This window comes from Saccopteryx leptura, chromosome 4 (genome assembly GCF_036850995.1).
Source record: "Saccopteryx leptura isolate mSacLep1 chromosome 4, mSacLep1_pri_phased_curated, whole genome shotgun sequence".
In the NCBI taxonomy this organism is placed as follows: Eukaryota; Metazoa; Chordata; class Mammalia; order Chiroptera; family Emballonuridae; genus Saccopteryx; species Saccopteryx leptura.
Window position 1 is genome coordinate 30,710,525 of NC_089506.1, and position 26,701 is coordinate 30,737,225.

General features: G+C 34.2%; 1 protein-coding gene across 1 annotated transcript in view; it reads left to right on the plus strand.

The window, feature by feature from the left end:
• Nucleotides 1-274: 274 nt before the first annotated feature.
• The window catches only part of LOC136404134 (A disintegrin and metallopeptidase domain 3-like), a 189,509-nt gene continuing 163,082 nt past the window's right edge, over nt 275-26,701 (plus strand). The window contains exons 1-5 of the mRNA XM_066383596.1: nt 275-503; nt 1,426-1,505; nt 1,688-1,818; nt 15,826-16,000; nt 16,898-16,963. Coding sequence (XP_066239693.1) covers nt 275-503; nt 1,426-1,505; nt 1,688-1,818; nt 15,826-16,000; nt 16,898-16,963 — 681 coding nt within the window. The remainder of the gene's footprint in view (nt 504-1,425; nt 1,506-1,687; nt 1,819-15,825; nt 16,001-16,897; nt 16,964-26,701) is intronic.

The window sequence follows — 26,701 nt, forward strand, 5'->3', positions numbered from 1 at the left end:
ACAAATTTTAAAAAGTCACAGTGTTTGCGACAGTTTTTGAAAATGTATGAATTTTGCCTGTTGGGCCTGTATGAAAATATTATAGGTGAAAATTTGTTTGCTATGATAACTTGAGCATTTTTATCTTTGTTCCTCTTCTTCATTGCAACTAGAAATTACCTCAAAAATCGTTGGCCTAAGTAAACAATACAAACAAAATCTCATTAAACACCACCCTAATCTGAGAACTGAAAATTACACAGCCTTTCCTTAAGAACAAACTGAATGTGTGTGAATGTTGACAGTCTTCTCTAAGACCTCACCTGCCCACCGGTTTTATGCCAACTCACCTCCAGCTGCAGCAAAGAGCCCTCACCGGGCTTTTTCCTTCTCTAGCGCGAGCTCTGAAGCTCTGGCAACCGCGTGCCACGCCCCACCTCCAGTTTGCGAGTCTCGGGGCTCATTGTCCCTGCGCGAGGCGCACCTTTACTGGCCTTTAAGCCTCAACTGCTGTTATTCGGCCAGTGAGGCTCCATGACACCAGAGCCATGTTTTTTCTTCTGGCCCTTCTCATGGGACTTGGCGGTCTGCAGGCAGGCCCTGGTAAGTCCAGATCTTGTTACTTCTACCAATCCAGGCCTTTGTGGGAATTTTGCTTAGGGGGCTGTGTTTTTTAGTCCAGGATGTAAGCGCAGATCCTACCCAGGCCCCTTGCTTGCCCCACCCACTTTCTCCTTGCCCTTTGCTGCAGGGTCTGTGGCCCAGAAGGCAAAGAGCCAGTCTCCTGGCAAGAAAATCTTTTTAATTCTCTGGAATGGTTTCTTGTCTGTAAAATGGACAAAAATGAAAGATGTAGTTTTTTCCACATTCAGAATTGTGTTATGGACAAAAATGAAAGATGTAGTTTTTTTCCACATTCAGAATTGTGCTTTTGTAGAAATAATTCCATCGCCATAAGGAAACTATCTATCTATGATTTTCCCTATTGATTCACTGCTGTACTCAACATACTTCACTGAAAATTGCAGATCACCCTTGTAGTCAATATAATGTCTTTCCTGGCAAATGGTTCCTCTTTCTCCATGTATCTGTGTTTTCCCATTTCCACACTTCTTTTACACAAGAGTAACACTATATTTGTTACTTGGTGTTGCTTAGTCAAACTGTAAAACTGCTTAACTAGTTTGTGTGTGTGTGTGTGTGTGTGTGTGTGTGTGTGTGTGTGTGTAGAGATAGATAAAGAGAAAAGAATATCTTGAGATCTTGGCAAGGATTAAAAAAATGTAGATAAGAATGACCAGAAAAACTGTGGAAAGGAAGAGCAGATGCATAGATTATACAAAAAACCTGCTTTTGGTTTGTAGAGAAGCATATGCAAAATTGGATTTAGAAATGAATAATGTAAGATTACAGGTACCAAAATAACTTTGCTTATTTTTATTTTAGATCCACATAAAACATTTCTGCAGACCACAGTTCCTGAAAAAATTTCATCTTATAACACAGAAGGAGATCCAGAACATAATGTAATGGGAAATATTTTTATATTTTAAATTGTGTTGTGTTTAATGTGAAGACCAACAGTGCTGAATGTGGGCAGGAACTCAGTTCTGGGAGGTCGAGCTGACAGCTCAGACCAGGTTCACAAGGGACATTTAAACATATGAATGAGTGTGACTCTGTACGTGTGTGTGTTTTTCTGTCGAAGATGAAAGATTTCAAGGATAGGAAGCAGCAGTACCAGGCCTGGGGAGGGGCAAGCAGAGTGCTGGACTCAGGCACAAAATTTAAGGGGGTGGCAAAAAGCTGGGATTCCCCCAGGACCAAGAGTGGGGTGAGGTGAGTCAGGGTTACATCTTGTCTTTCCTTAAAATTTTGATGTTTTGTATATCTTGGATTTTCTGCATTAATTTTGATTGTTTAAAATATTGCATTCAAATAGTATTTATTTTGATCACTGAGTTTTCTGGCTTATTAATCCTGGCCTGATGATTCTCCAAGCTGCAGTAGTGCCCCCGCCCCCCATTCACAGTATGGCTTTTTGTGGTTTTAGTTCTCCACGGTCAACCGTGGTTCAACAATATTAAATGGGAAATTCCAGAAATAAGCACCATAAGTTTTAAACTGCATACCATTCTGAATAGCATGGTGAAATCTTGCTCTATTAGCTCTGTCCCACCAGGGATGTGAATAATCCCTTAGTCCAGTGTATTCACCTCACTTCGTCTCTCATCGTGTAGGCATTATATCAGGTCACATCATAAGAAGAAGAAGGATGGGTGCAATTACGACAAGATATTGGAGAGCAAGAGAGACCCTGGACACATAACTTTTATTACAGGATATTGTTATAATTGTGTTGTTTGATTATTAGTTTACTGTTACTCTCTTACTGGGCCTAATTTATAAATTAAACTTTATCATAAATATGTTTGTATAGGAAAAAATACCATAGAGTTCGTTATTATCCATGCTTTCAGGCATCCACTAGGGGGTTTTCTCAGAACATATCCTCCATGGATAAGGGGAGGGGACTACTGTATTTGCTTCGCCTTTCAGAGTCAATGAGGAGTTTAAAGGTGATCTGGTAATTAGAGCATCGACTCCACAGTTGGAACTAGGGAGTAGTGCACGTTCCTTCCCTTTTTCCCCAGGAAAATCTACTTCTCATATGGTCCCTTTTAATATAGAATAATCTAATGCTAATCATAATTGTAGTCTCAAAATTTATTATTTGTCCTTTTAGTGGTTTAAAAAACTCCCCCAAATCTTTTTGCTTTGTTTCACATAAGAATACACAGTTTATACCAGGTTTCTGCCTCCCCCCATCATTCCCAGTTCTCTGAAGGTAACATCATGTCCCCAATACTCCTTCTTTACTTTTTCTTAGTTTACTAGCTGGACTTTATTACAACTCCTACCCCCCCAAATGAATTCTCAGTCATGCTGTGGTGTATAATGAGCACTATTCTAGCTTATTTTTCAGATTAGAAATATAGGTCTCTCTTTGATTTTTTACTTAATTTACTTTTTTCTGAAATTCACACCAATCCTTCCTTCTTGTTATTTATCTCTGAGCAATCTTTAAATTCCTCACTTGTTCAATCCCTAGCATTTGTAAAAAAAAAAAGGGCTTTAATAATATGGAAATTCAATTGTTTCTTTAATTGTAACAATTTAAAAAGCTCTCTATTAATATTATTATTTTTTTATTTTTTATTTTTATTTTTTGTATTTTTACAAAGTGAGAAGCTGGGAGGCAGTCAGACTCCCACATGTGCTGGACCCGGATCCACCCAGCATGCCCACCAGAGGGCGATGCTCTGCCCATCTGGGGTGTTGCTCCATTGTGGCTGGAGCCATTCTAGTGCCTGAGGCAGAGGCCATGGAGCCATCCTCAGCACCCAGGCCAGCTTTGCTCCAATGGAGCCTTGGCTGCAGGAGGGGGAAGATAGAGAAGAAGGAGAAGTGGAAGGGTTGAGAAGCAGATGGGCACTTCTTCTGTGTGCCCTGACCAGGAATCGAACTTGGGACTTCCAATGCCCGGCTGATGGTCTACTGCTGAGCCAACTGGCCAGGGTCTCTTTTAATATTTTTATAACAGAAAATTATTACTAATGTGGGTTATGATTGTATTTTAATATATTTGGTATATTCTGAAGATTGCTTAAGGACACAATTAGAGAATTCCCAGATTTTGTAAATAAAACATGGGACACCCATTAAATTTGAATTATTTCTAATTGCCTATGCATATGTACGTATATGATATGTACATAAGCTAAAAGAAATATTGCATGGGATATACTAATTTTAAATACTAAAAATTATTGTTTTTATCAGAAATAAATTACAAGTATCTAAATTACATATCTCTCTTGAATTGTATTTCCCTGATGATTTGACTTTCTTTAGTAGTTTCTTGTTTTGCAGAATTTGCTTATATAATTCCTTGCCATTATTCCATTTCTATTTTAAGATAGTTTCCGCAATGGTCACATCCAATTTAATTTATTCCTTTTCCTTTGAACATTTTTTAGAAAAAACTTTGGATATGAGCATTGTGAGATAGTATACAGAGAATGTGCGACATATGCTTTGCAACTCTGATCATTGGTCTTCTTAACTTGCTGTTCTGTTCTTCACTAATAATAGTAATATCTAGATAATGAACTGAATTTTTTAAAGTATTAAAACTATTTCAGGCCCTGGCTGGTTGGCTCAGCGGTAGAGCGTCGGCCTGGCGTGTGGGAAACCCGGGTTCGATTCCCGGCCAGGACACATAGGAGAAGCGCCCATTTGTCCCCCCCCCCTTTCTCTCTGTCTCTCTCTTCCCCTCCCGCAGTGAGGCTCCATTGGAGCAAAGATGGCCCGGGCGCTGGGGATGGCTCCTTGGCCTCTGCCCCAGGCACTAGAGTGGCTCTGGTCGCGGCAGAGCGACGCCCCAGAGGGGCAGAGCATCGCCCCTGGTGGGCGTGCCGGGTGGATCCCGGTCGGGTGCATGCGGGAGTCTGTCTGACTGTCTCTCCCCGTTTCCAGCTTCAGAAAAATGCAAAAAACAAAACAAAACAAAAAAAAAACCTATTTCAAACAATAGAGCAAATGCCATAATAATTATCAACTTCAAGTTAGAATTTCTTTTCCTGTTTATAAGGAACTGTGTTACAAGTTTAAACTCAAAATCATAAATGATTTAAATGATTGAGAGTATTGTGAACGTGTGAACAAACAGTAAATTGAACTTGATATATGATTAGAAAAATAGTAAACTTCCAGTTTTCCCATTGTAAATAGGGTCTTCCAGAGGCAATCTCATATACAGTTTGGGAGGCCTGGTTTTCAGAGATTAATGGGTTTTCTGAAGGGAGAGTCTTTAAGGGATTGAAAAGCTTTCAGTTAGGTAAGTGTGATCAGTAGAGTAAAATTACTGTTGACCTCTCAGTCAGAATTCTTGTCCGTGGAGTGTGGCAATTACTAACTCTTGTCTAGAAGCGGGGGCAGTCACTGATTGGCTAGCTCCTGAAACTAGAGGCTGTCATTGATTAGTTAACTTTCAGAAGCTAGTTATTTTGAGTGTGACTATTGTTTATTGGCTGATTTTCTGATCTTGCACACTGACTGAAAGTTACCTCTAATAGTGATTACTTGCTCATGATCAAAGACTTTGGTTAAAGAACAGTCTTTTCCTTTCTTGAATATGAAAAATAAGTATTTTTAAATTAAGTATTTTTAATTCTCAATTTGGACTTCCCTCAGACAAGCCTATAGAGAGAGATAAGGGATTGTATTGGTATTTATTTGTGGAGGAGTGATTTTCAGCTAGTGCTGCCAATTTAGTAATATAAGCACCAATTACTGTGGTGGAAACTAGCTCTGACTGCCAAATTTTTGTAATTTATTTTAAAAAGCCAAATACAGGATATTTAGGGTGTTCTGACAAAGTCAATACAGGACACAGGACAAAAATGATTAAATTCCTATGTACAAGGTGCCCTGTAATGCCACACACACTCCAAGGTCTATTTAGAGATGAGAAATATTATTACATGTTTATAAGTGTCCAAAATAACTTTTTGAATTAGATATAGGAATTTAAGACAGTCTAGGCCTGTTCTTCCAAACCATCAGATATAGTTTATTCAAATAGAACACTCTTATTACCATCCATTAAACAAATAAAAAGCCCAATTATTTAATTTAGCAGGAACAAAAAGAAGTAATACTAATTGCTTTTTCTTTTGTTCTTTTTTTTTTTTTGTATTTTTCTGAAGCTAGAAACGGGGAGAGACAGTCAGACAGACTCCCGCATGCGCCCGACCGGGATCCACCCGGCACGCCCACCAGGGGTCGACGCTCTGCCCACCAGGGGGCGATGCTCTGCCCCTCCGGCGCGTCGCTCTGCCTTGACCAGAGCCACTCTAGTGCCTGGGGCAGAGGCCAAGGAGCCATCTCCAGCGCCCGGGCCATCTTTGCTCCAATGGAGCCTCAGCTGCAGGAGGGGAAGAGAGAGACAGAGAGGAAGGAGAGGGGGAGGGGTGGAGAAGCAGATGGGCGCTTCTCCTGTGTGCCCTGGCCGAGAATCGAACCCGGGACCTCTGCACGCCAGGCCAACGCTGTACCACTGAGCCAACTGGCCAGGGCCTCTTTTGTTCTTTTTTTCTTGGTTCCTGGACAAAAAAGTATCATGTACAATCAACAAAAATAGTACAAATACTTTTTCTTAGACACACACATTAATAAAATATTTTGGTCTAATAATGATTCTTTCTGGAAAATGAATGGACTGCACCAAGGCTGTTCAAGGGAAATTTGGATGAGTAAAGTCAAGTCTTAAGTTATTATCTAACATACCAAATATATGATCATTGAAACTGCTCTTTATATCCCCTTGGCATTTGATTTTTATTAATATAGTTTGGTATTTGTGTCCCAATAATTTATAGGTGAAGTGTAGTGTTTTTATGTTGTTTAATTTTATTTAAATAATATTTGCATACTTTATTCTGTTATAACCACCAGGGGCCTAGTTCTATACTAAATTAATTTTGTGAATGATAGTGGTAAATGTGATTTTTTTCACAAGAACAACCAAAGTGAATAATATGAAAAATTGATATCATCCTCCCTGCAACTAAAAGTTTTGCTAATAGAGCAAATTAGAGAAGAATTGTCCCGATATAAAGTAATATGAGTAAGAATATCCTTGAGCTTCCTCATACTCCACCAATCACCCTGCCCTGACCCATATAAAACAGTGAGGGTAGGCAAGTCTTTAATTGCTACTCAGTTAGGAAGAATTAATAGTGTCTTCGAGTTCATTCCTGCAGTGATGCAATATGTTGTTTACAGGGATTTATTATAGGTTGATTTCTGTGATTAATTTGATTTAAATTTAGTGTTTTTGGAAATATTGCATGGAGGATTTTTTTGGACTTCAGGAGCACATATATATATTCAATCCCCATTTCATTACGCACTATAATGAATGGTTCTATCAAACCTCTTATTTTCTCCTTTTCCTGTTCTCCATTCCTATTTCCTTCCTCCATCCAATGACAACCATACCAATATACTTGATATATTTCCTTAGCTATGTGTATATGTTTGTATAATATTGTAAACAGAATTCTAAGATGGCCTGCAAGAAACTTACTCGCTGGCGTATGCACTCTGTATAACTCCTTCCCCTTGGATGTCAGCGGAACTTGTAAATATGATGGGTAGTCTCTCTGTTGTTTAGTTTATGTTATAGAAGACTCCATCACAGCTTTCTGGAGTGTTTCTTCAGGTGGCCACAAAGAAGATCCAAGCTGTCAATTTGTGAACTACTTATGGGGACCTTGTGACAAGACTGAAAGCAACCTGGGCTGACAGCTATTAAGAAAATGGTGACCTTGGCCAGTTGGCTCAGCGGTAGAGCGTTGGCCCCGCGTTTGGGTCTGACTGCCTTCCGGCTTTTAACTTTGGAAAAATACAAAAAAAAAAAAAAAAAAAAAAAAAAAAAAAAAAAGAAAGAAAGTAAATGGTGACTTCAGTCCTACAATTACAAGGAAATAAATTTTGCCATCAACCTTCATCAATAAATTCTGCTCAATCTCCAGATGAAATCACAGTGACAGCCAACACCTTCATTAGTGTAATTTAACACTGTGATTTCTGTTATTTGGATGGACTTATATGTTATTTTATTGCTGTTACAATTTGTATTTCTTAAATAATTATTGAGCTATTTTTATTCAGGGGTAATTTATATACAGTGAAAAGCAGAGATTTTTAAGTGTACAGTTCCTTAGTTGCTTTTTTTTGAGCTGTAGAATTAATGCTGTGTTCCTTTTAAAATTTTTATTTAGAAAATTAAATTTAACGGGGTGACTTTGATCAATAAGAGTACATAGATTTTAGGTAACCATTTCTGTGGCATTTGAACTGTTGATTGTGTTGTGTGCCCCTTAGTTTTTACAAATGTACATATTCTTATAACCAATACCCAAATCATGATAAAGATCATCCCAGAAAATTTCCATATGTCTACCACCTTAGAGAGATTGTCCTGCTTTCTATCATCATAAGTTACTTTTGCCTGTTATGAACATTTTTGTACTCATTGCAAACATCTATTTAACCAGCACACATTTCTGGATATAAAATTTCTACATGTGCCCTTCTGTAGTCTCCCAGTCAAAACCCACAAATATTACCACTATTTTTATTTCTATCAGCATAGCTTATGTCTATTCTCGATACATATATAATTCCATGTAAATGTATATACATACATTAAATAACTATACATATTTTTATTTATATATGAATATATGTATTTATGTGCAATCATATATTTTACAATCTTTTTGTGTAGCTTCTTTTGTTTAACCTTATGTCTTTTAGATTCATCCATTCCATTGCAGGTAGTACAGTTTATTTTCTTACATTGTTATATAGTATTCCATTGTATGAATATCATAATTTTGTATCCTTTTACTGTTGTGGAACATTTAGTTTGTTTCCAGAGAGGGACCATTATGAATAAGCTGCTCTGATTATTTTTGTATGTCTTTGGTACACATGTTTACTCATTTCAGTTGGGTATATACCCAGAAAAGAAACTTTAGTGTCACAGGATTTATCTAGCTATTATCTGTTATGAACATAGTCAAATATCCATATAGATGTATAGGTATACATACACATATGTATGTATCTATTTTAGCTTTAAAAACCACTGCCAATTATCTAAAGTATTTACCAGTTAACATTCCTAGAAGTAATGTAGGGTTTTTAAGGTGTCCACATTCTTGCCAAGATCAATACTGTCATTTTCATTTGTTTTAGTTATTCTGGTGGTTGTGTAGTGGTATCTCATATTGATTTTAATTTATATTTCTCTGATTAGTAATTATATTGAACACCTTTATAGGTGAATATTGACCACTATGATTTTCTCATTTATGAAGTGTCTTTTTGAGTTTATCCCTATGTTTTATTTTATTTTCATATTTATTTGTAGTAATATTTTGCATACTTGGAATGTGAGTTGTCAGATATGCATTCAGATATCTTCTCAATCCTGCTTTTTACTCCCTTCATGGCTTTTTTTAATGGTCAGAATTTAACTTTTTATTAAAAAAATAGACTTAATCTTTTGAGCAGTTTTAAGTTCATAGCTAAACTGAGTGAAAACACAGGGAATTCTATGTTTCCTGCCCCGACACATACATACACCCTCCTCCCTAACTATCTGTAACCCACATCACAATAGTACATTTGTTACAACTGATTAATCTACATTGACTTTACTATCACCCAAATTTCATAGTTTACTTTAGGGTTCACCCTTGGTGGTGTACATTCTAGTGAGTTTTGATAAATGTATTATGACATGTATCATTATAGTTATTATACGGAATAGTTTCAGTACTCTAAAAATTCTCTGTGCTCCTCTTATTCATCCATCTCTCCCCGTGGACCCCTGGCAACCAGTAATCTTTTTACTGTCTTCATAGTTTTGCCTTTTCCAGAATATCATATAGTTGGGATCGTATACTGCACAGCCTTTTCAGGTTGGCCTCTTTCACCTAGTAATATGATTTTAAGGTTCCTTTGTGTTTCTTCATGTCTTGGTAGCTTTTTTCCTTTTAATGTAGAATGATTCCATTGTCTAGATGATCCGCAGTTTATTTATCCATTCACCTACTGAAGGGCATCTAGTTTGCCTGAAAGTTTTAGTAATTATAAATAAGGCTGCTATAAACATCTGTGCTCAGGTTTTTGTGGGGACACAGCTTTTTAGCTCCTTTGGGTAAACACCAAGGAATGTGATTGATGAATCATATGGTAAGAGTATGTTTAGTTTTGTAAGAAACAGCTACATATGCCATTTTCCTTCCCACCAACATTGAGTGAAAGTTTCTGTTGCTCTATACCCTCACCAACATTTGATGTTGTTAGTTCTTCTTTGGTGAAGTATCTGTCCAAGTGTTTTGCTTATTTTTACTATTATTATTTTCTTTTTGTTGATTCGTAGAACTTTTTTTTTGTATATTTTAGATCACAGTCTTTTATCAGATGTGTCTTTTGTAAATGTTTTCTCCCAGCCTGTGGCTTATCTTCTCATTCTGTTAGAACTTAACTTTTAATTAATTTCAATTTATTTCTTGTTTATATCTATTTACATTTTATTGAAGCATTTTTTACTTCTTTCAGGGTTATAAAATATATTCTTGTCTCTTTGTTTAGAAGTCTTATTTCCCTTTTAACATTTAGTCTATGATCTATCAGGAACTGAGTTTTTAAAATCATATAATAGAGGACTCAAGGTTTACTTTTTTCCCACATGAATACTCAATTCACTGAGCAGCATATACAAAAGGTCATTTCTCCTGACTACATTTCAGTGTGACTTTATTGAAGATTAGATGGATGTGTATTTGTGGCTCTTTCTGAGATCTCTATTCTTTGCTGTTGATTATTTTTCATTACTTCGGTCCATAGTCCACTGGCCTAATTACGTTAGCTTTGAAAGGAGTCTTAACTATCATTTACTGTAGGTACTCCTACTCTTTTTTGATACTCTAAGATTGTCTTAATGGTTCTAAGCTCAATTAACTTGTTTATTCAACAAATTACCTGCTAAGATTTTATTGACTTTGCATTCAATCTATACATTCACTTAGTGGAAATTGAATAACATTGTGTCTTCCAATTTATGTATATGGTATATCTTTCTATATATTTTAAAATTTCTTTCAGTAAGACTTTAAGCATAGATGTCCTGAAAATCTTTTGTTAAATTTAGTCTCAGTTTTTTGACATATTTTAATGCTATATAATAAATGGTATTGTTTTCTTAAGTTTATTTTCTAATTGTTGCATTTCTATAAATACATTATTAATTTATAAAATTTGATGAGACTTGCTTTTGAGACATATGGTCTTTTTGGATAATGTTCCATGTGCACTTGAAAAGAATATTTATTTTTCAGCAGTTGAGTATAGTAGCAATTGGGTGTAGAAGTATATTAATTTCTAATAAAATTCTCCATCATTTTCTCATTTTAATCATGGTTATTATACCTATTACTTGTGGCTTTGAAATTTCTTTTTTTTTTTTTTTGGTTATTTAATCCTGTTCTTTAGCATTTCATTTAATTTTTATTAAAAATTCATATATTAGTTTTGTAGGGCTGCCATAATTTAGGAACACAAACAATGTGGCTTAAACAATGGAAATTTATTGCCTCATACTTCTGAAATCTGTAAGTCCAAGAAGATCAAGGATCAAGGTGTTGGCAGGGTTGGTTCTTTTTGAGGACTGCGAGGGAAGGATTTGATTCAGGCTTCTATCCTTGGCTTGTAGGTGGATGTGTTATCCTTATGAATTGTCACATGGCCTTCTGCCTTTGAGCAATTGTGTCCAAATTTACTCTTTTGATTAGAATCCTGCACATATTGGATTAGGGGCCACACTAATGAGCTCATTTTAACTTCGTTATCTCTGTAAAGACCCAGTCTGAGTAAGGTCACATTCTGAGATCCTGGAGTTGGAAATTCAGATATATATTTGGAGGGACACTTTCAACCCAAACAACTGAATGTTGTGCATGAAAAGTTGTAGAAGTTCTGGACATGTCTTTTGAAGTTTTCTTTTTCTACCTATCAGTTTTGTATATTTCTTATTAATTACATTCTAGTTTTTTTCTTTGTAAGTTATGTAGATTTAAAATTCTATTGGTGCCCTTTTATTGTTTATATCTGTTTAATAACAAGGTATTTTTAGAGGGCACAATTTTCAAGGTTCCTTCCAGACTCTACTTATACTTTGTCCAATGTGCCGCTCAGATGACTCTTTTTTTTTTTTTTTTAATTTTTTTTTAAAATTTATTCATTTTCAGAGAGGAGAGAGAGAGAGGGAGAGAGAGAAACAGAGAGAGAGAAGGGGGGAGGAGCTGGAAGCATCAACTCCCATATGTTCCTTGACTAGGCAAGCCCAGGGTTTCGAACCGGCGACCTCAGCATTTCCAGGTCGACGCTTTATCCACTGTGCCACCACAGGTCAGGCCTCAGATGACTCTTTTTTTTTTTTTTTTAAATAAATTTTTATTAATGGTAATGGGATGACATTAATAAATCAGGGTACATATATTCAAAGAAAACATGTCTAGGTTACTTTGTCATTAAATTATGTTGCATACCCCTCGCCCAAAGTCAGATTGTCCTTCGCCACCCTCTATCTAGTTCTCTGTGCCCCTCCCCCTCCCCCTAACTCTCCCCCTGTCCTCCCTCCCCCCACCCCTGGTAACCACCACACACTTGTCCATGTCTCTTAGTCTCATTTTTATGTTCCACCAATGTATGGAATCATGTAGTTCTTGTTTTTTTCTGATTTACTTATTTCACTCCTTATAATGTTATCAAGATCCCACCATTTTGCTGTAAATGATCTGATGTCATCATTTCTTATGGCTGAGTAGTATTCCATAGTGTATATGTGCCACATCAGATGATTCTTTTTAAGCCATTTATCTGTTACAAAGAATCTTGTTCTACTATAATACAAAGTTAAGGAACCGAAAAATTTTAAATGGCTATTTCTCTTCCTATAATAATTTTTAAATATTAATTAAGTAAATAATTTAATGGATTACTTTTTTATTATGTTCTAGAGGGTTCTTTAGACATGTCTCTGCTCTCTCTCTATTCTTTCTTACATTCTATTCCAGAAGAGTTTTGTTGCTTAATTAGATAAGCAAAATGCAGTGGCCACAAAATGGATGTGTTACGTTGCAAGGGGTGTACTGCATTCCTTATAGTTCTGTCTTTTAGGATTGTTTCTTCCAATGAGCAGGAAAATTTACTTTTCAGGATAGCTGGGAGTAAGCCTGAAACAGGTTCTTTCAAGTGAGGTGTGAGGTGGGCGTCTTTGCTTCAGCACAGTGTATAGGTGGTATGTGTCTAAGCCTAAAGATAACAACCATTTGGTAAGCTTCTCCCTCAGAAATATGAGTAATGGTGACTAGCTGGCATGTGGGTACTCTACCACCTCATTCTCAATTCAGAATTCTGAAGATTCAAATATCCACATGGGAAGGTGAGTACATTTAATGGTTATATATTATTATTAATTTTGACTATTTTAAAACCATAACTTAAGGAAAACATTTAACATATTATTTACAAGTAGTATTGAAAATATTTTGAATTCTTATGTTACAGGTTGCTTATATGATTACAATAAAAGGAAAACCATATATTGTCCATCTCAAACAGCAGTAAGTAATTATTTTATTCTTTCATATTTTAATTTAATGATACTAGAAATGCAGTACAATGATCATTTTAAAATTGTCTTTTGGATTTGATATTCTGGTAGTTTTGAAAGTATATAGACTACTCTTTTGATAAAAATCAGTTGTAAATTAAAAAATATATATGGAATAACTACAGTAGGACACAGGGTCAAGAGAGTTAGGATAGTGATGACTTGATGATGAACTTTTATTTATTTATTTATTTTTTATTTTTTTTTTTTAAATAAATTTTTATTGATGTTAATGGGATGACATTAATAATTTAGGGTACATATATTCAAAGAAAACATGTCTAGGTTATTTTGTCATTAAATTATGTTGCATACCCCTCACCCAGAGTCAGATTGTCCTCCGTCATCCTCTGTCTAGTTTTCTCTGTGCCCCTCCCCCTCCCCCTAACTCTCCCTCCCTCCCTCCTGCGTCCTCCCTCCCCCCACCCCTGGTAACCACCACTCTCTTGTCCATGTCTCTTAGTCTCGTTTTTATGTTCCACCAATGTATGGAATCATGTAGTTCTTGTTTTTTTCTGATTTACTTATTTCACTCCGTATAATGTTATCAAGATCCCACCATTTTGCTGTAAATGATCTGATGTCAGATGATGAACTTTTAAAATAGTATTATAATTAAAAACAGTAGACAGAAAAAGTTTGAAATTATAGGACACAAGTATGTATGTTCAACATATGGCACAAAATGGGATTTGTAAGACAAGTGTAAGGATTTGCTTTGAATCAAAGAAGTCATCTTTGGAAATAAAGTTAAGAGGAAAGGCTGGGTACAGGCTATCTGAAAGTGAAGTGATGTGAAGGTCAGGTGGGATGATTGAAGGAGTGGGGTCAAGTCTCTGAACAGTTACTGAGGAGAATGAAAGAAAATTGTGACCAAGCTTATTGAGAACTTGGTACCTACCTAAGCTTAGAAGATAGCAGTTTGTAACAATGCGAGGGAAATCTTTCTAAATTGTGTTCTAACCCTACATTTTAATTCTGAGATTCAGGTTTACAATCTGCAATAAAAACAAAGATTTGAAAGTTTTGTGCCAGAAATCAGGACCTATGTTGCTTTTTACTATTTGATATTTCTAGCAATTTGAGTTGTTCATTAACATAAACTGTGGTAGTATATGTCTCTTTAGATAAAATGCCTCCCTCAGTGTCTAATTTATTGTAAATGAGAGAGAAGTATTTGGAAACTAGACTATGCTAATTGGCAGTAGTAGTTTAAATTCTCCAGTAAAAAGAAAATTTACATTATGAAGTATACTTTTTTTTAATGTTTCCTGTTTCATAACTTGAGCATGTTTTGTGATTTCTGCCTAGATCCTTTTTATCTTCAGTTTCTGTTGTTTATTCTTATGGCAAAGATGACACCAAGAATTTTAACCCTTTATCAGATCAGGTAAAACTTAGTTGCTTTTTTTCTTACAGATTTCTTATTCTGAATTTTCTTTAAACATTGAATATTCTAATATTACTAGAACATTATTTTACACATTCACCAAAATGAATAACCTGGTCTTGTTCTTATTTCTATCTAGCACAGATTCATTAGGTAATCGCTATTCATATTAATGTACTAAGGTAGCTAATATAATACAAAGAAAGGACACATACAGGATGCCAATATTTAAAATAAGTTACCCATTTGTTTTTCTTTGTGTGTTGTTTATTTCAGATGGATTGCAATTATCATGGATATGTTGTAGGCTTTCCAAATTCTCTTGCATCACTCAACATTTGTTCAGGACTCAGGTTGTAAACAATGGACATATATTCTATTTGCCAGTATTATATCCTTCTAGTGTATAAGTTAATCCTCCGTATATCTTTTCTGGTTTTACAGTCATCTTTGTTATTTCAATTCCCTAAGCAGTGAGCAAGAATAGCTGATAAAATAGAGTTGGTTATCTGACAGCATCTGTTTGTGATTCTGATAGAATCTCTGCTAGAGGCTTTGAACAATCTTGAGTGTACCGGTTGTTGATTGGTCTCTCTATACTTGCTTAGCTTTCCCAAATTTTTTATGTCTTTGTAGTTTCCTAGAATGGTTGACAAGTGTAGAAAATCTCAGTCTGATATGATACATTGGCTTAGCTCCATTTTTAGACAGGTAGTGTCTTCAATGAAGCCCACACAAACGGATTATTTAGAACATTAAATTTCAGAGTAGAGTTGGTGTCTCAAAAAGAAAAATGGACTTAAGACTTAAGAGAGAGAGTGTCTGGAGGTCCTACAGACTGGATTAGAAAATCTATACCCTAGGAAGGGCACTTAACCTTTTTAAGCACATGGATCCATGCAACCAACACGGTTTCTTTAAGATATTTCTCTTAAAATATTTATAATATAAAGCAATACATAACCTGCACTGTTGTTGGTCCAGTTTTGAGTAACATGTCAAAAAATAAAGAGATAAAGTAGAAAAACTAAGGTGACATTTAAATGTAAAAAAATCGGGCCAATATTTCTCATTAGAATAGTAGATTATAGTTTTGGTAGAATCATTTTAGATTTGTTTTGATTATTTCAACATTCAGGGGAATACTGCAGTTAAAGAACATCTCATATGGAATTGAACCAATGGAGACTTTATCTGATTTCACGCACGTGATTTATGAAGGCAAAGATTATAACTCTAATATTCCTCTCGTAGGAGACAATGATGCTTACAGTCATAATATTTCTGAGTATCAAGATAGAAAAAGTTCAGGAGTAAGTGTTGACTCTTTATTTTTAGTGTATTCAGTATAATTTTTTGAAGTGAAAAATAATTTCAAAGCAAAATTTGGTGACCTGCAAATATTAAAATTATTTTACTTTTCATAAGGGACCTGCATGACTTTTAAAATATATAGAGAAAAAATTGAATTCTTTGTTACACTTATTAGATGAAAATTTAGCAAAAACATAGGTAATTAATCTTGGTAATAGACATGTGAATTTAGGATTAAAAAAATCCAAAAAGTTAATTTTGACATGTTGGAATTTGGATAATTAATGTAAATTATTCTGTTTCCTCAATTATTTCAATATGATATTTATGTGACATAAATATTGTGTGATCTGAAATTTTAAGTTAAGTCTGTGTTTCATGAAAGTTCAGAAATGAATAATATCAGTGGTACATGTAAATCAAAGTGATTAATTCTTTCTCCACAAACACCAGTAAACTGCCATAAATAATATTCCTAGCTCTAATGAATGCCATTGATCATACTTTAGTAATATTTTTTTACACTATATTGTTTGACAAAAGTAATTTCCTATGATTGGTAGCAAAAAATCTGCCCACATGGAAGATTACTACAAAAATTATCACAAAGTTCAGGAAAGAAAAGCTGAATGTTTTAAACTTATTATTTACAATTTCAGCTATTGCTAAAATCAAGATACCTAGCTTCTTGTATAAATTGGGATCTCATTAAAATTATTTTTAACCACAGGTACTTTTTGGACTGAAATTTTCTGAATAGCATCTAAATTTTGTATGTGAAAATAGCTTTGGCATATAATCAATAGCAACATGTCTCTCAGTTTATCTTTGAGTATAATTTCAATAGAAGGTAAATTTTTAGAAATATCTCAGGATTCATATTGTGTGTTTTTCAGAGACCTGAATTTTCCAAGTTATTCCCTCAGTACCTTGACATCTATATTGTTGTGGATAAAAATCTGGTAGGTCTCTTTTAATATAAATTATTATTTTAAAAATATTTAACATTTGTCTTTAACATAATTTCAATAATATAATAAAATTTTTAAACCATTTTTTTTTTTCATGAGAGGAAGGGAGGCAAAGAGACAGATTTCCTTCCCACATGCACCTGGAATGGGAGACACTCAGCTATCCCACTAGGGGGCGATGCTTTGTCCATCTGGGGTCATTGCACCTGAGGCAAAGGCCATGGAGCCACCCTCAGTGCCCGAGGCCAAGTCGCTTGAACAATTGAGCCATGGCTGTGGGAAGGGAAGAGAGAGAGAGAAGGGATAGGGATGGAAGAAGCAGATGGTTGCTTCTCCTGTTTACCCTGACTGGGAATTGAACCCAGACATCCATGTGCCAGGCTGACGCTCTACTCTGAGTCAACTGGCCAAGGCCTAAACCAATTTTTGATAAACATTTATTTTGCTTATAGTTCAATTCACAAATTCTTAAAATTGTGAATTAACCAAGTTTTAAAAATTTGTTTATTTTGTATATATGATCGCTAATTGCTTTTGTAAAGTGAAGCATCTTTGCATTTTCTAAACCTTGTCTGTTATTTTCCCTTTTTTTCAGAAAGATTGCATTCTCAATGAAAATATAGATTAGAATTTCCCCAAACCCTCAACCCCACATACAGTCATATTTAACTGACTCAGCCTAATTGGAAGGGTAGTCTACTCAACACACATGCCACCTTTGTCAAGCAAAGGAAGAAAACAAGCTGTTTTGTTCTCAGTTCTAAGTAGATGAAATGACAGAAAAATAATATAAACAAAATTTTCATACTCAGTATTCACAACTATACTTAGATCTTGTATGGGTTTAAGTTTTTAATTTCTACAACAATGGTGATTAGGGGATTCTAAACTATGAAGCTATTATACTTGTCTTAGCTTAGTAAGATCTGATGGTGTAGCAGGAATTAGCCATAAACAGAGAATAATGAATGCTCAGACAAGGAGGAAGAACGATTTATTGGTAGCCGGTGGAGCTCATGGGGATAGTGCACCAAAATCACAAGCCCACCAAAGTTAGATTTCCTACATCTTATCTACCTTTACAGCTTTAGCTGTAAGGTAAAGAAATCACTGATTTCTTTGCTTTCAGACCTATGTGACTTTTATGTCTCCGGGAGGGGAGGGAGTAAGAGAGGAGGCTGGAGGGTCTGTCCTTGACTATCACATAATTCATTCTTCTTGCTGGTGCTCGTAAGTTTATTTTAGGGAATTGATAACAAGAAGGAACACAGCTGTGGTTTGTTACTTTTCAAACTTTTCCCAGTCTGCCCTTCCTCCCTCAGTCCAAAGCTGAGATCACTTGCTTGAGCGTAAGATCACAGACATTGCTGGCCCCCCTCTTCTGCATTTTTCTGGTTTCTCCTCTCTCAGTGGAAGCAAATGGTATTTCTCCCTGGTGGAATACAACCTCAAAAAGATTCCTATCAGACATGTATAAACTCAAAATCCATAAGAAAATTAGAATGAACAAGGGTTAGTGAAACAAAACATTATAGGTTTAGGTCTACAATGCTTAGATATTAGTATTTTAAGACCTAAGTTATAAAACAATTGTTTTTTCCCAAAGGAAGTTAGTTGATTCCTGAAGAAGTAAATATGAGTCAGATGAGTGTGGACCTAACTGTTGGCAGAGGTAACAAAATTGAGGTTCATGGCTCACTAAAGAATTGGAGAGTGTTTATTATAGTGAAATTAACCATATACAAACACAGCACATACTCTAAAATCATATTTGTGAAAATTACAAAACAATTAAAAATTGGTAGAATTTTAATATAATAAACAAAAAGCAGTAAAGGGAGAGCAAAACTTTATACATTAAGCATTTGTTTCATAAATATGGAACAAATTGAAATCTGTGATTAAGATAAGATACTTCAACTCAAATATATGTGATTTTCTTAAATGTATAGCGAACAGGTACTGTAATTAAACCAAGTTGAAGATTAATAAAAGCAAGACAAATGACAGTATTTTTATCTTTTATTATGGCTGAGTAGTATTCATTTCATATACGCACCACATCTTAATCCAATCATCTATTGAAGGACATTTCAGTTGTTTCCATGTCTTGGCCACTGTGAATAGTGTTGCAGTGAACATAGGGTACATGTATCTTTATAAATAAATGTTTTTAAAATGTTCAAGTAGGTACCCAGAAGAAGAGTCATAGGGTAACTCTATTCTGTTTTTCATTTTATTAGATTTACTGAGTTGACACTGGTTCTTAAGTTTATATAGGCTTCACATATACCTTTCTATGATACATGATATTCATAATGCATGGTGTGCCCACAACCCATAATCATATCTTTTGTCTCTGTATATTTGACATATATCTTTTATCCTTTAATACCCTCCCACCCTCTTTCCTCTCTCTGGTAACCACCACACTGTTGTCTGTGTCTATGAGTTTTTATTTGCTTGTTTTTCTTGTCTGTTCATTTGTTGCTTTCAGTTTTATATCCCACATAGTCTTTTTAATTTTGGAGGAACCTCCATAGTGTTTACTACCGTAGTGGCTGTACCAGTTTACATTCACACCAGCAATGAGTGAGGAGGGTTCCTTTTCCTTCCGAGCCCTTCCAAAACTTATTATTACTTGTCTTATTGATGATAACCATTCTAACAAGTAAGAAGTGGTATCTCATTGTAGTTCTGATTGGCATTTCCTAATACTAGAAAAATTGAGCATCTTTTCATTTATCTGTTGGCTATTTTTATGTGTTCTTTGAAGAAATGTCTGTTCAAGTTCGCTGCCCATTTTTTAACTGATTATCTAGTTGGTGTTGAGTTGTATGAGTTCTTTATGTTGTTTATTAGCCCCTTGTTGGAGTTGTTGTTTGCAAATATCTTCTCTCATTTGGTTGATTGCCTTTTTGTTGGTGGTGGTTCTTTTGCTGTGCAGAGGATTTAAATTTGACATAGTCTCATTTGTTTATTTTTGCTTTTACTTCCCTTGGCTTTGGGGTCAAATTCATAAAATCCCTTTTTAGACCAAGGTCTATAATTTAGTACCTAGGTTTCTATGTAATTTTTATTTCACATTTATATTTAGGCCTTCGATCCATTTTGAATTAATTTTTGTACATGGGGGCAGACTAGAGTTTTATTCTTGTAAATGTGGATTTTCAATTTTCCCAAAACCTTTATTGAAGAGGTTTTGTTTTCTCCATTGTATGCTTTTGGCTTCTTTGTCAAAAATTATTTGCCCATATACATGTGGTTTTAATTCTGGGCTTTCAATTCTGTTCCCTTGTCCTGTGTGTCTATTTTTCTGCCAGTACTATGCTGTTTTGATTATTGTGGCTTAGTATAATTTGAATCATCATGTCATACACCTTCAATTTACACAATGTTATATGTCAATTATATTTAAAAAGAATAGAAAAAGAAATAATGTAAGTTGGTCAATGGCCAGTGTCAGTAATAGGTAGTTTAAAAGAGAGTTTCTAAAAATTTTTTAGAAAGACATAATTCATATGTTAATACATTTATAGGATATAGGAAAAACATTCAACTTAATTTTAGTAGCTTTTTGCTTTGCTTGATTTTGACAAAAATCTATGTGCACACACACAACAGACCCATGTTTGTTTGTTTTTTAAGATTTTATTCATTGATTTTAGAGAGAGGATAGAAAGAGGGAAAGGCAGATAGGAATGGGAAGCATCAATTTATAGTAGTTACTTCTTATATGTGCCTTGACTAGGCAAGCCCAGGGTTTAGAACCAGTAACCTCAGCATTCTAGGTTGACACTTTATGCACTGCGCCACCACAGGTCAGGCAAGCCCATGTTTCTTAAAGATACAAACTTCTAAACAAAATGTTACATTAATTTTGATATTATATTAATAGAATATTTGATTAAGAAATATAATAATGGTAAAATATCAAATAATATATTAACGAAATGTATTTCATCAATAGGTCAAAAAATGAAAATCATCATTTTGTCATGCTTCAAACAAGCTCACAGTGAATCAACACCATTTTTATAGAAGTATTAATAAATAGGAAGATTTATAAATAGTGTTACTAACATGATCTAGAATAGTCATCCTAAGTGGAACACCACTTAGTGATGAAATATTTAGTTTTCCAGTAAAAAACCAGGAACAAAGCTTACATACCTGATGTTACCATTGTGATTTAATATTGTCCTGGCATTTTTAAGTAAACATAGATAGAGCTTATTGAAATAAAAAGGAAATTAGAACATGAGTTACATAGTGATGTCAAAAGATGTGTCTGAGCACAGTATCTAGAATCACTTAAAAGTGAACCTCTCTCAATAAGGATTTTCACTCTTAAGGCATATATTTTTCATTTGCAACTATATGTACTACTTTAGAAACAAATTCACTTTGAAATACCAGATTTTTAATTTTTTATTAATTTTTGGGGGGATGATATTGGTTAATAAGATTCTGAGGGCTTCAGGCGTCCATTTCTATAATACAGTACATGATCTGTATGCATGTATTGCATTGTGTTCCCACCAGCCAAAGTCAAATCATCTTCCATCACTTTTTTTTGGTTCGGTTTACCCTTTAATAACCCCTCAACTCCCTTCCCTCTGGTAACCATCATAATGTCTGTGTCTATGTGTTTCAGTTTTATATCCCACATATGAGAAAAATCATATGGTTTTTAAATTTTTCTGACTTATTTCTCTTAGTATGACACAATATTTCATCTTATGGCTGAGTAGGATTCCATTGTATATATGCACATCTTCTTTACCCAATCATCTATCAAAAGATATTTTGGTTGTGTCTTTTGTCAACTGTGAATAATGGTGGTTAATGCTGCAGTGAACATGGAGGTGCATACATCTCTGTGAATAAATGTTTTCAAAATTTTCTGGTAGATAGCCAGAAGAGGTGTTGCTGGGTCGTATGGTCACTCTCTTCTTAATTTTTGGAGAAACTTCCATACTATTGTCCATTGTGGCTGTACCAGTTTACATTCCCACAGTGAAAGAGTGTTCCTTTTTCTTCACAACTGCTTCAACACTTGTTATTGTCTTGAGATAATAACCATTCTTAAAAGTGTGAAGTAGCCTGACCAGGTGGTGATGCAGTGGATAGAGTGTTGGACTGGGATTCAGAGGACCCAGGTTCAAGACCCCGAGGTCACCAGCTTGAGCGCGGGCTCATCTGGTTTGAGCAAAGCTCACCAGCTTGGACCCAAGGTTGCTGGCTTGAGCAAGGAGTTACTCAGTCTGCTGTAGCCCCACGGTCAAGGCACATACGAGAAAGCAATCAATGAGTAAAGTGCCACAACAAGAAACTGATGATTGATGCTTCTCATCTCTCTGCATTTCTGTCTGTCTGTCCCTATCTATCCATCTCTCTGACTCCCACTCTGTCTCTGTAAAAAAAAAAAAGTGTGAAGTAGTATCTTGTAGTTTTGATTCACATTTCTCTAATAATTAGCGAGGTTGAGCATTTTTTCCTATATCTGTTGGCCATCTTGGAAGAAGTGTCTGTTAGGTCCTCTGCCCATATTTTTTAACTGGATTGTCTTTTTGTTTGGTTGTGTGAGCTCTATATATTTTTTGTATATTAACCCTTCGTTGGAACTGTTGTTTGAAAATATCTTCTCCCATTTGGTTGGTTGCTTTTTTGTCTTGTTGACAGTTTCTTTTGCTGTACAAAATTTATTAGTTTGATATGGTCCCAGTCATTTATGAAATACTACATTTAAAAAGTTATAATTCAGTTTTTGTAAATAATTAATGAAATAAGTTAAGTGTATTGAACATTGCTTAAAATCATGTTCTTAAGAGTCTCATGCTCTACAAACTTAGCTAGACAGGTACTTTCTAGAATTGTATACTTGAATCCTGTATAATTTTATTAACCAATGTTATCCCAATAAATTTAATTGAAAATTTAAAGCTTTAAAACTATTATTAAAGATTTCAAAAAATATATGAGAAAAGAAGACTAAAAACCAAAATTATGTTATTATTTTTATTAATTATATAAATTATATTATAAAATAAATGATTTATTTTTGTAAACCCTATACATCATTATTTATTTCTTAGATTTCAATTGAAATGTAGCTTATTTAGAAAATAGTATACTATATATATGAAGAGTATATGATATACTAAGGGAATCCTGTAGTTTTTAAAAATAATTTATATTTTTCAGTTTGATTACATGGGCTCTGACATAAAGGCTGTAACACAGAAGGTTATTCAGATAATTGGACTCGTTAACATCGTGAGTTTTTAAAAACTCTCTTGTTTATATATTTTGTAAATGTATATGTAATATGTATTGATGTGTATAGTATTAGTTGTGCTGTTGAAGAATTTCTGTAGTCAAAATACTGAATAAAATGTCTTGAATATATTTTTATAAAATGTTCAAATTTACTTAAAATTTTTATTTATCTTCTCTTTTTAGATGCTTACTCAGCTGAAACTGACTGTTATAATATCTGCCATAGAAATCTGGTCAAATAAAAACAAAATTTCTACTTTAGGAAATCCTAATGAAATATTATATAGATTTTTAGAATGGAAATCCCAACATGTCTCCCGACCTTATCATACTGCATACTTACTTGCGTGAGTATAGTAATCTGTATTTGTATAGAATTAAAGGAATAATCCAAAATGCTTTCATATGTTAATTATGAACAATAGCATCTATTTAATATATACTGTATTCTATAAATTTGGTAGACATGATTGGAATGGGAAAAATTGTAAGTGAAAGTCTTTGTCCTCAATGAGCTAATGTGAAGTGAGACTTAAAATCATTTGTTAACCGACATAAAATAACCTGATTAAAATGAAGTTACATAAAAGCTTTGAAATAATTTAAGAACATTAATTATAAATGATACATTTTCTTTGATGTTGCCTGACATAAACATTTACTAGCTGTTATCTCTACCTATTTGTCTCCCATATGATTAATTTTTATGTTTTTTATTATCTAATAACATCAATATATTGAATTATTACACTATCTAGAATCTTATACACAGAAAAATCTATTTATTTTTAGTGAGTAAATGAATGAGGAAGTCACAGAAAATTGAATTTTCAGGGCTGTAAATGTAAAGGGGACCGGAATAAAAACTACAACCATTAGTACAACCATTAGCACTTGCCATAACTGTTAGGCTTTATCCTTATACTTCTGAGTGTTTATCAAATATAAAATTTACAATTTACAAATATATATTAAAATACTGACTGTTGTTGGTAGGAGAAAAATGTGTTTCAGTTCTCTTAATTCAGAATAGTGTGGTGCTTAGGATATACTAATAACTCACTAATGTTTGTTGCTATGGATATTTATCATTAACAATACCACTCTTTAAATGCTATTTTGAGCAAATATTTATTTTTTAGCTTCAAGAAACATTTGATTTTTAGAGGAGCCACATATCAAGGAAAAATATGTGATAAGTATTATGCCGCAGGAGTTGCTCTGGTATGTAATTATTATCCAGTTTGCTCTAATTATTTTCTTGTTTCAAAATTTTCTAAATATTTTAAAGCATGAATAAATATATTACATAGTTTAATAATCTTTAATTGTTTTTTATATTTCTAATTTTGAAGTATAAACATTAAACAGTATATAATTAACTAAAAAAACTAAAACATTTATATATATATTGAACTAATAATAATGTCTTATTTTTTAAAAAATAAAAAATAGTTTGGCTTTTTTTTTGCATTTTTTTCCGTAGTGAGAAGCAGGGTTGGCAGGGAGGCAGAGACATAGATTTCCGCATGCATTGCTTCGCTGCTATCAGAACCAGTTTAGCAACTGAGAACTGAGGTGGAGGCCATGGAACCATCCTCAGCGCCCGGGCCAACTTTGCTCTAGTGGAGTCTTGGCTGTGGGAGGGGAAGAGAGAGACAGAGAGAAAGAAGAGAGGAAAGGGTGGAAAAGCAGATGGGCGCTTCTTCTGTGTGCCCTGGCTGGGAATTGAACCACATGCCGGGCTGACCTCTACCACTGAACCAACCAGCCAGGGCCTATTATTTGGCTTTTGTAAGTCAAAGTTTAATTGTTTTGAACAGTGGTATGCTTGCATCAATTATTTTATAATTTAATGTTAATTAATACATGTATCAATTTTTCTCTCAAAATTAAGAGTTTGTATATATTCATTTGCTTTTTTATTAAGTGACGTTCATTATTGTTTCTATTTTAAGGTAATTTTTATTATCGCATTTAAGTCTTTTTGTTTGGGAGGAGCAGACTTGTAGAAAAAAAAGATATCAAATATTCATAATCTGTCTTCTGGGAGAAATGAGAATGAACTGTTACTACAGAGTTATATTCCATTTAAAACAAATTATATAAAAAGTAGGAAAGGGAATTAACTTGAGAGTGCTTCAGAAAAAGATGTGTGCACTATGATTTTAACATTGACCAGTTTGTACAGTTGGTTGATTTTCAGTAGCAACTACAATGAAGCAAAATGCCACTGACAGATGAGACAGATTTTAGATCAGTTCTGGTATGTAGTTGTTACACCATATGTAAGTTTAAGTCTACAGTGTAATGATTTAATATATGTATATATTGGGAAATGATTGCCACAGTAAGGTTAACACATTCGTCATCTCACATAGTTACTATTTGTATGTGGGAGTGTGGTGAAAACCTTTAAAATCTACTCTCTTAGCAGCTTTCAAATATATATACAATACAGTATTGCTTATTCCAGTTACTATACTGTACATTGCATCCTCAGACTATAAGTTTGTACCCTTTGACCACTTTTACTCATTCCCACCCCAGAGTCCCCACCTGTGGCAACCACCAATCTAGTCTTTGCTTCTATGACTTCGGTTGTTTAGATTCCATATATAAATGAGATAGTACAGCATTTTTCTTTTTCTGTGTGATTTATTTCACTTAGCATATTGCCCTCAAGATTCATTCATGTCATTAGTATATATCTATATCTATATCTCTATATCTCTCTATATATCTCTCTATACATATATGCACACATACAAACATATACATATGTATATATACACATATATGAGTATATATACATGTGTACATACACATATGTACATATATAAATACCACAATTTCTTTATTCATCTACTGATGGACACTTAGGTTGTTTCTATATTTTAGCTACTGTAAATAAATAATTTACAATGAACATGGAGTGTAGATCTCTTTGAGATAGTGGTTTTATTTCCTTCAGATATATACCAAGAAGTGGAATTTCTGACTCATATGGTAGTTCTATTTTTAATATTTTCAGGAACCACATACTGTTTTCTATAGTGGTTGTACCAATTTATATTTCCATCAACAGCTCACAAGAATTCCATTTTCTTTACATCCTTGCCAGCATTTGTTATCTCTAATAGTAGCTACTCTAATAGCTATGGCTTTGAGGTTGTGGCTTTAATTTATATTTCCCTGATGAATAGTGACATTGAGAAGCTTTTAATGTACCATTTAAAATCTTTGGAGAAATGTCTATTCAGGTTTTTGACTATTTCTTAATCAGATTATTTGGTTTGTTAATAAATTGTATATGGATTACTATATTTTACATATTAACTTATCAAATTTCCTATATTTTGGATTTAACTCATTATCAGATGTATAATTTTCACACATTTTCTCACATCCTGTAGGCTGCTTTTCCATTTTATTGATCAGTTCTTT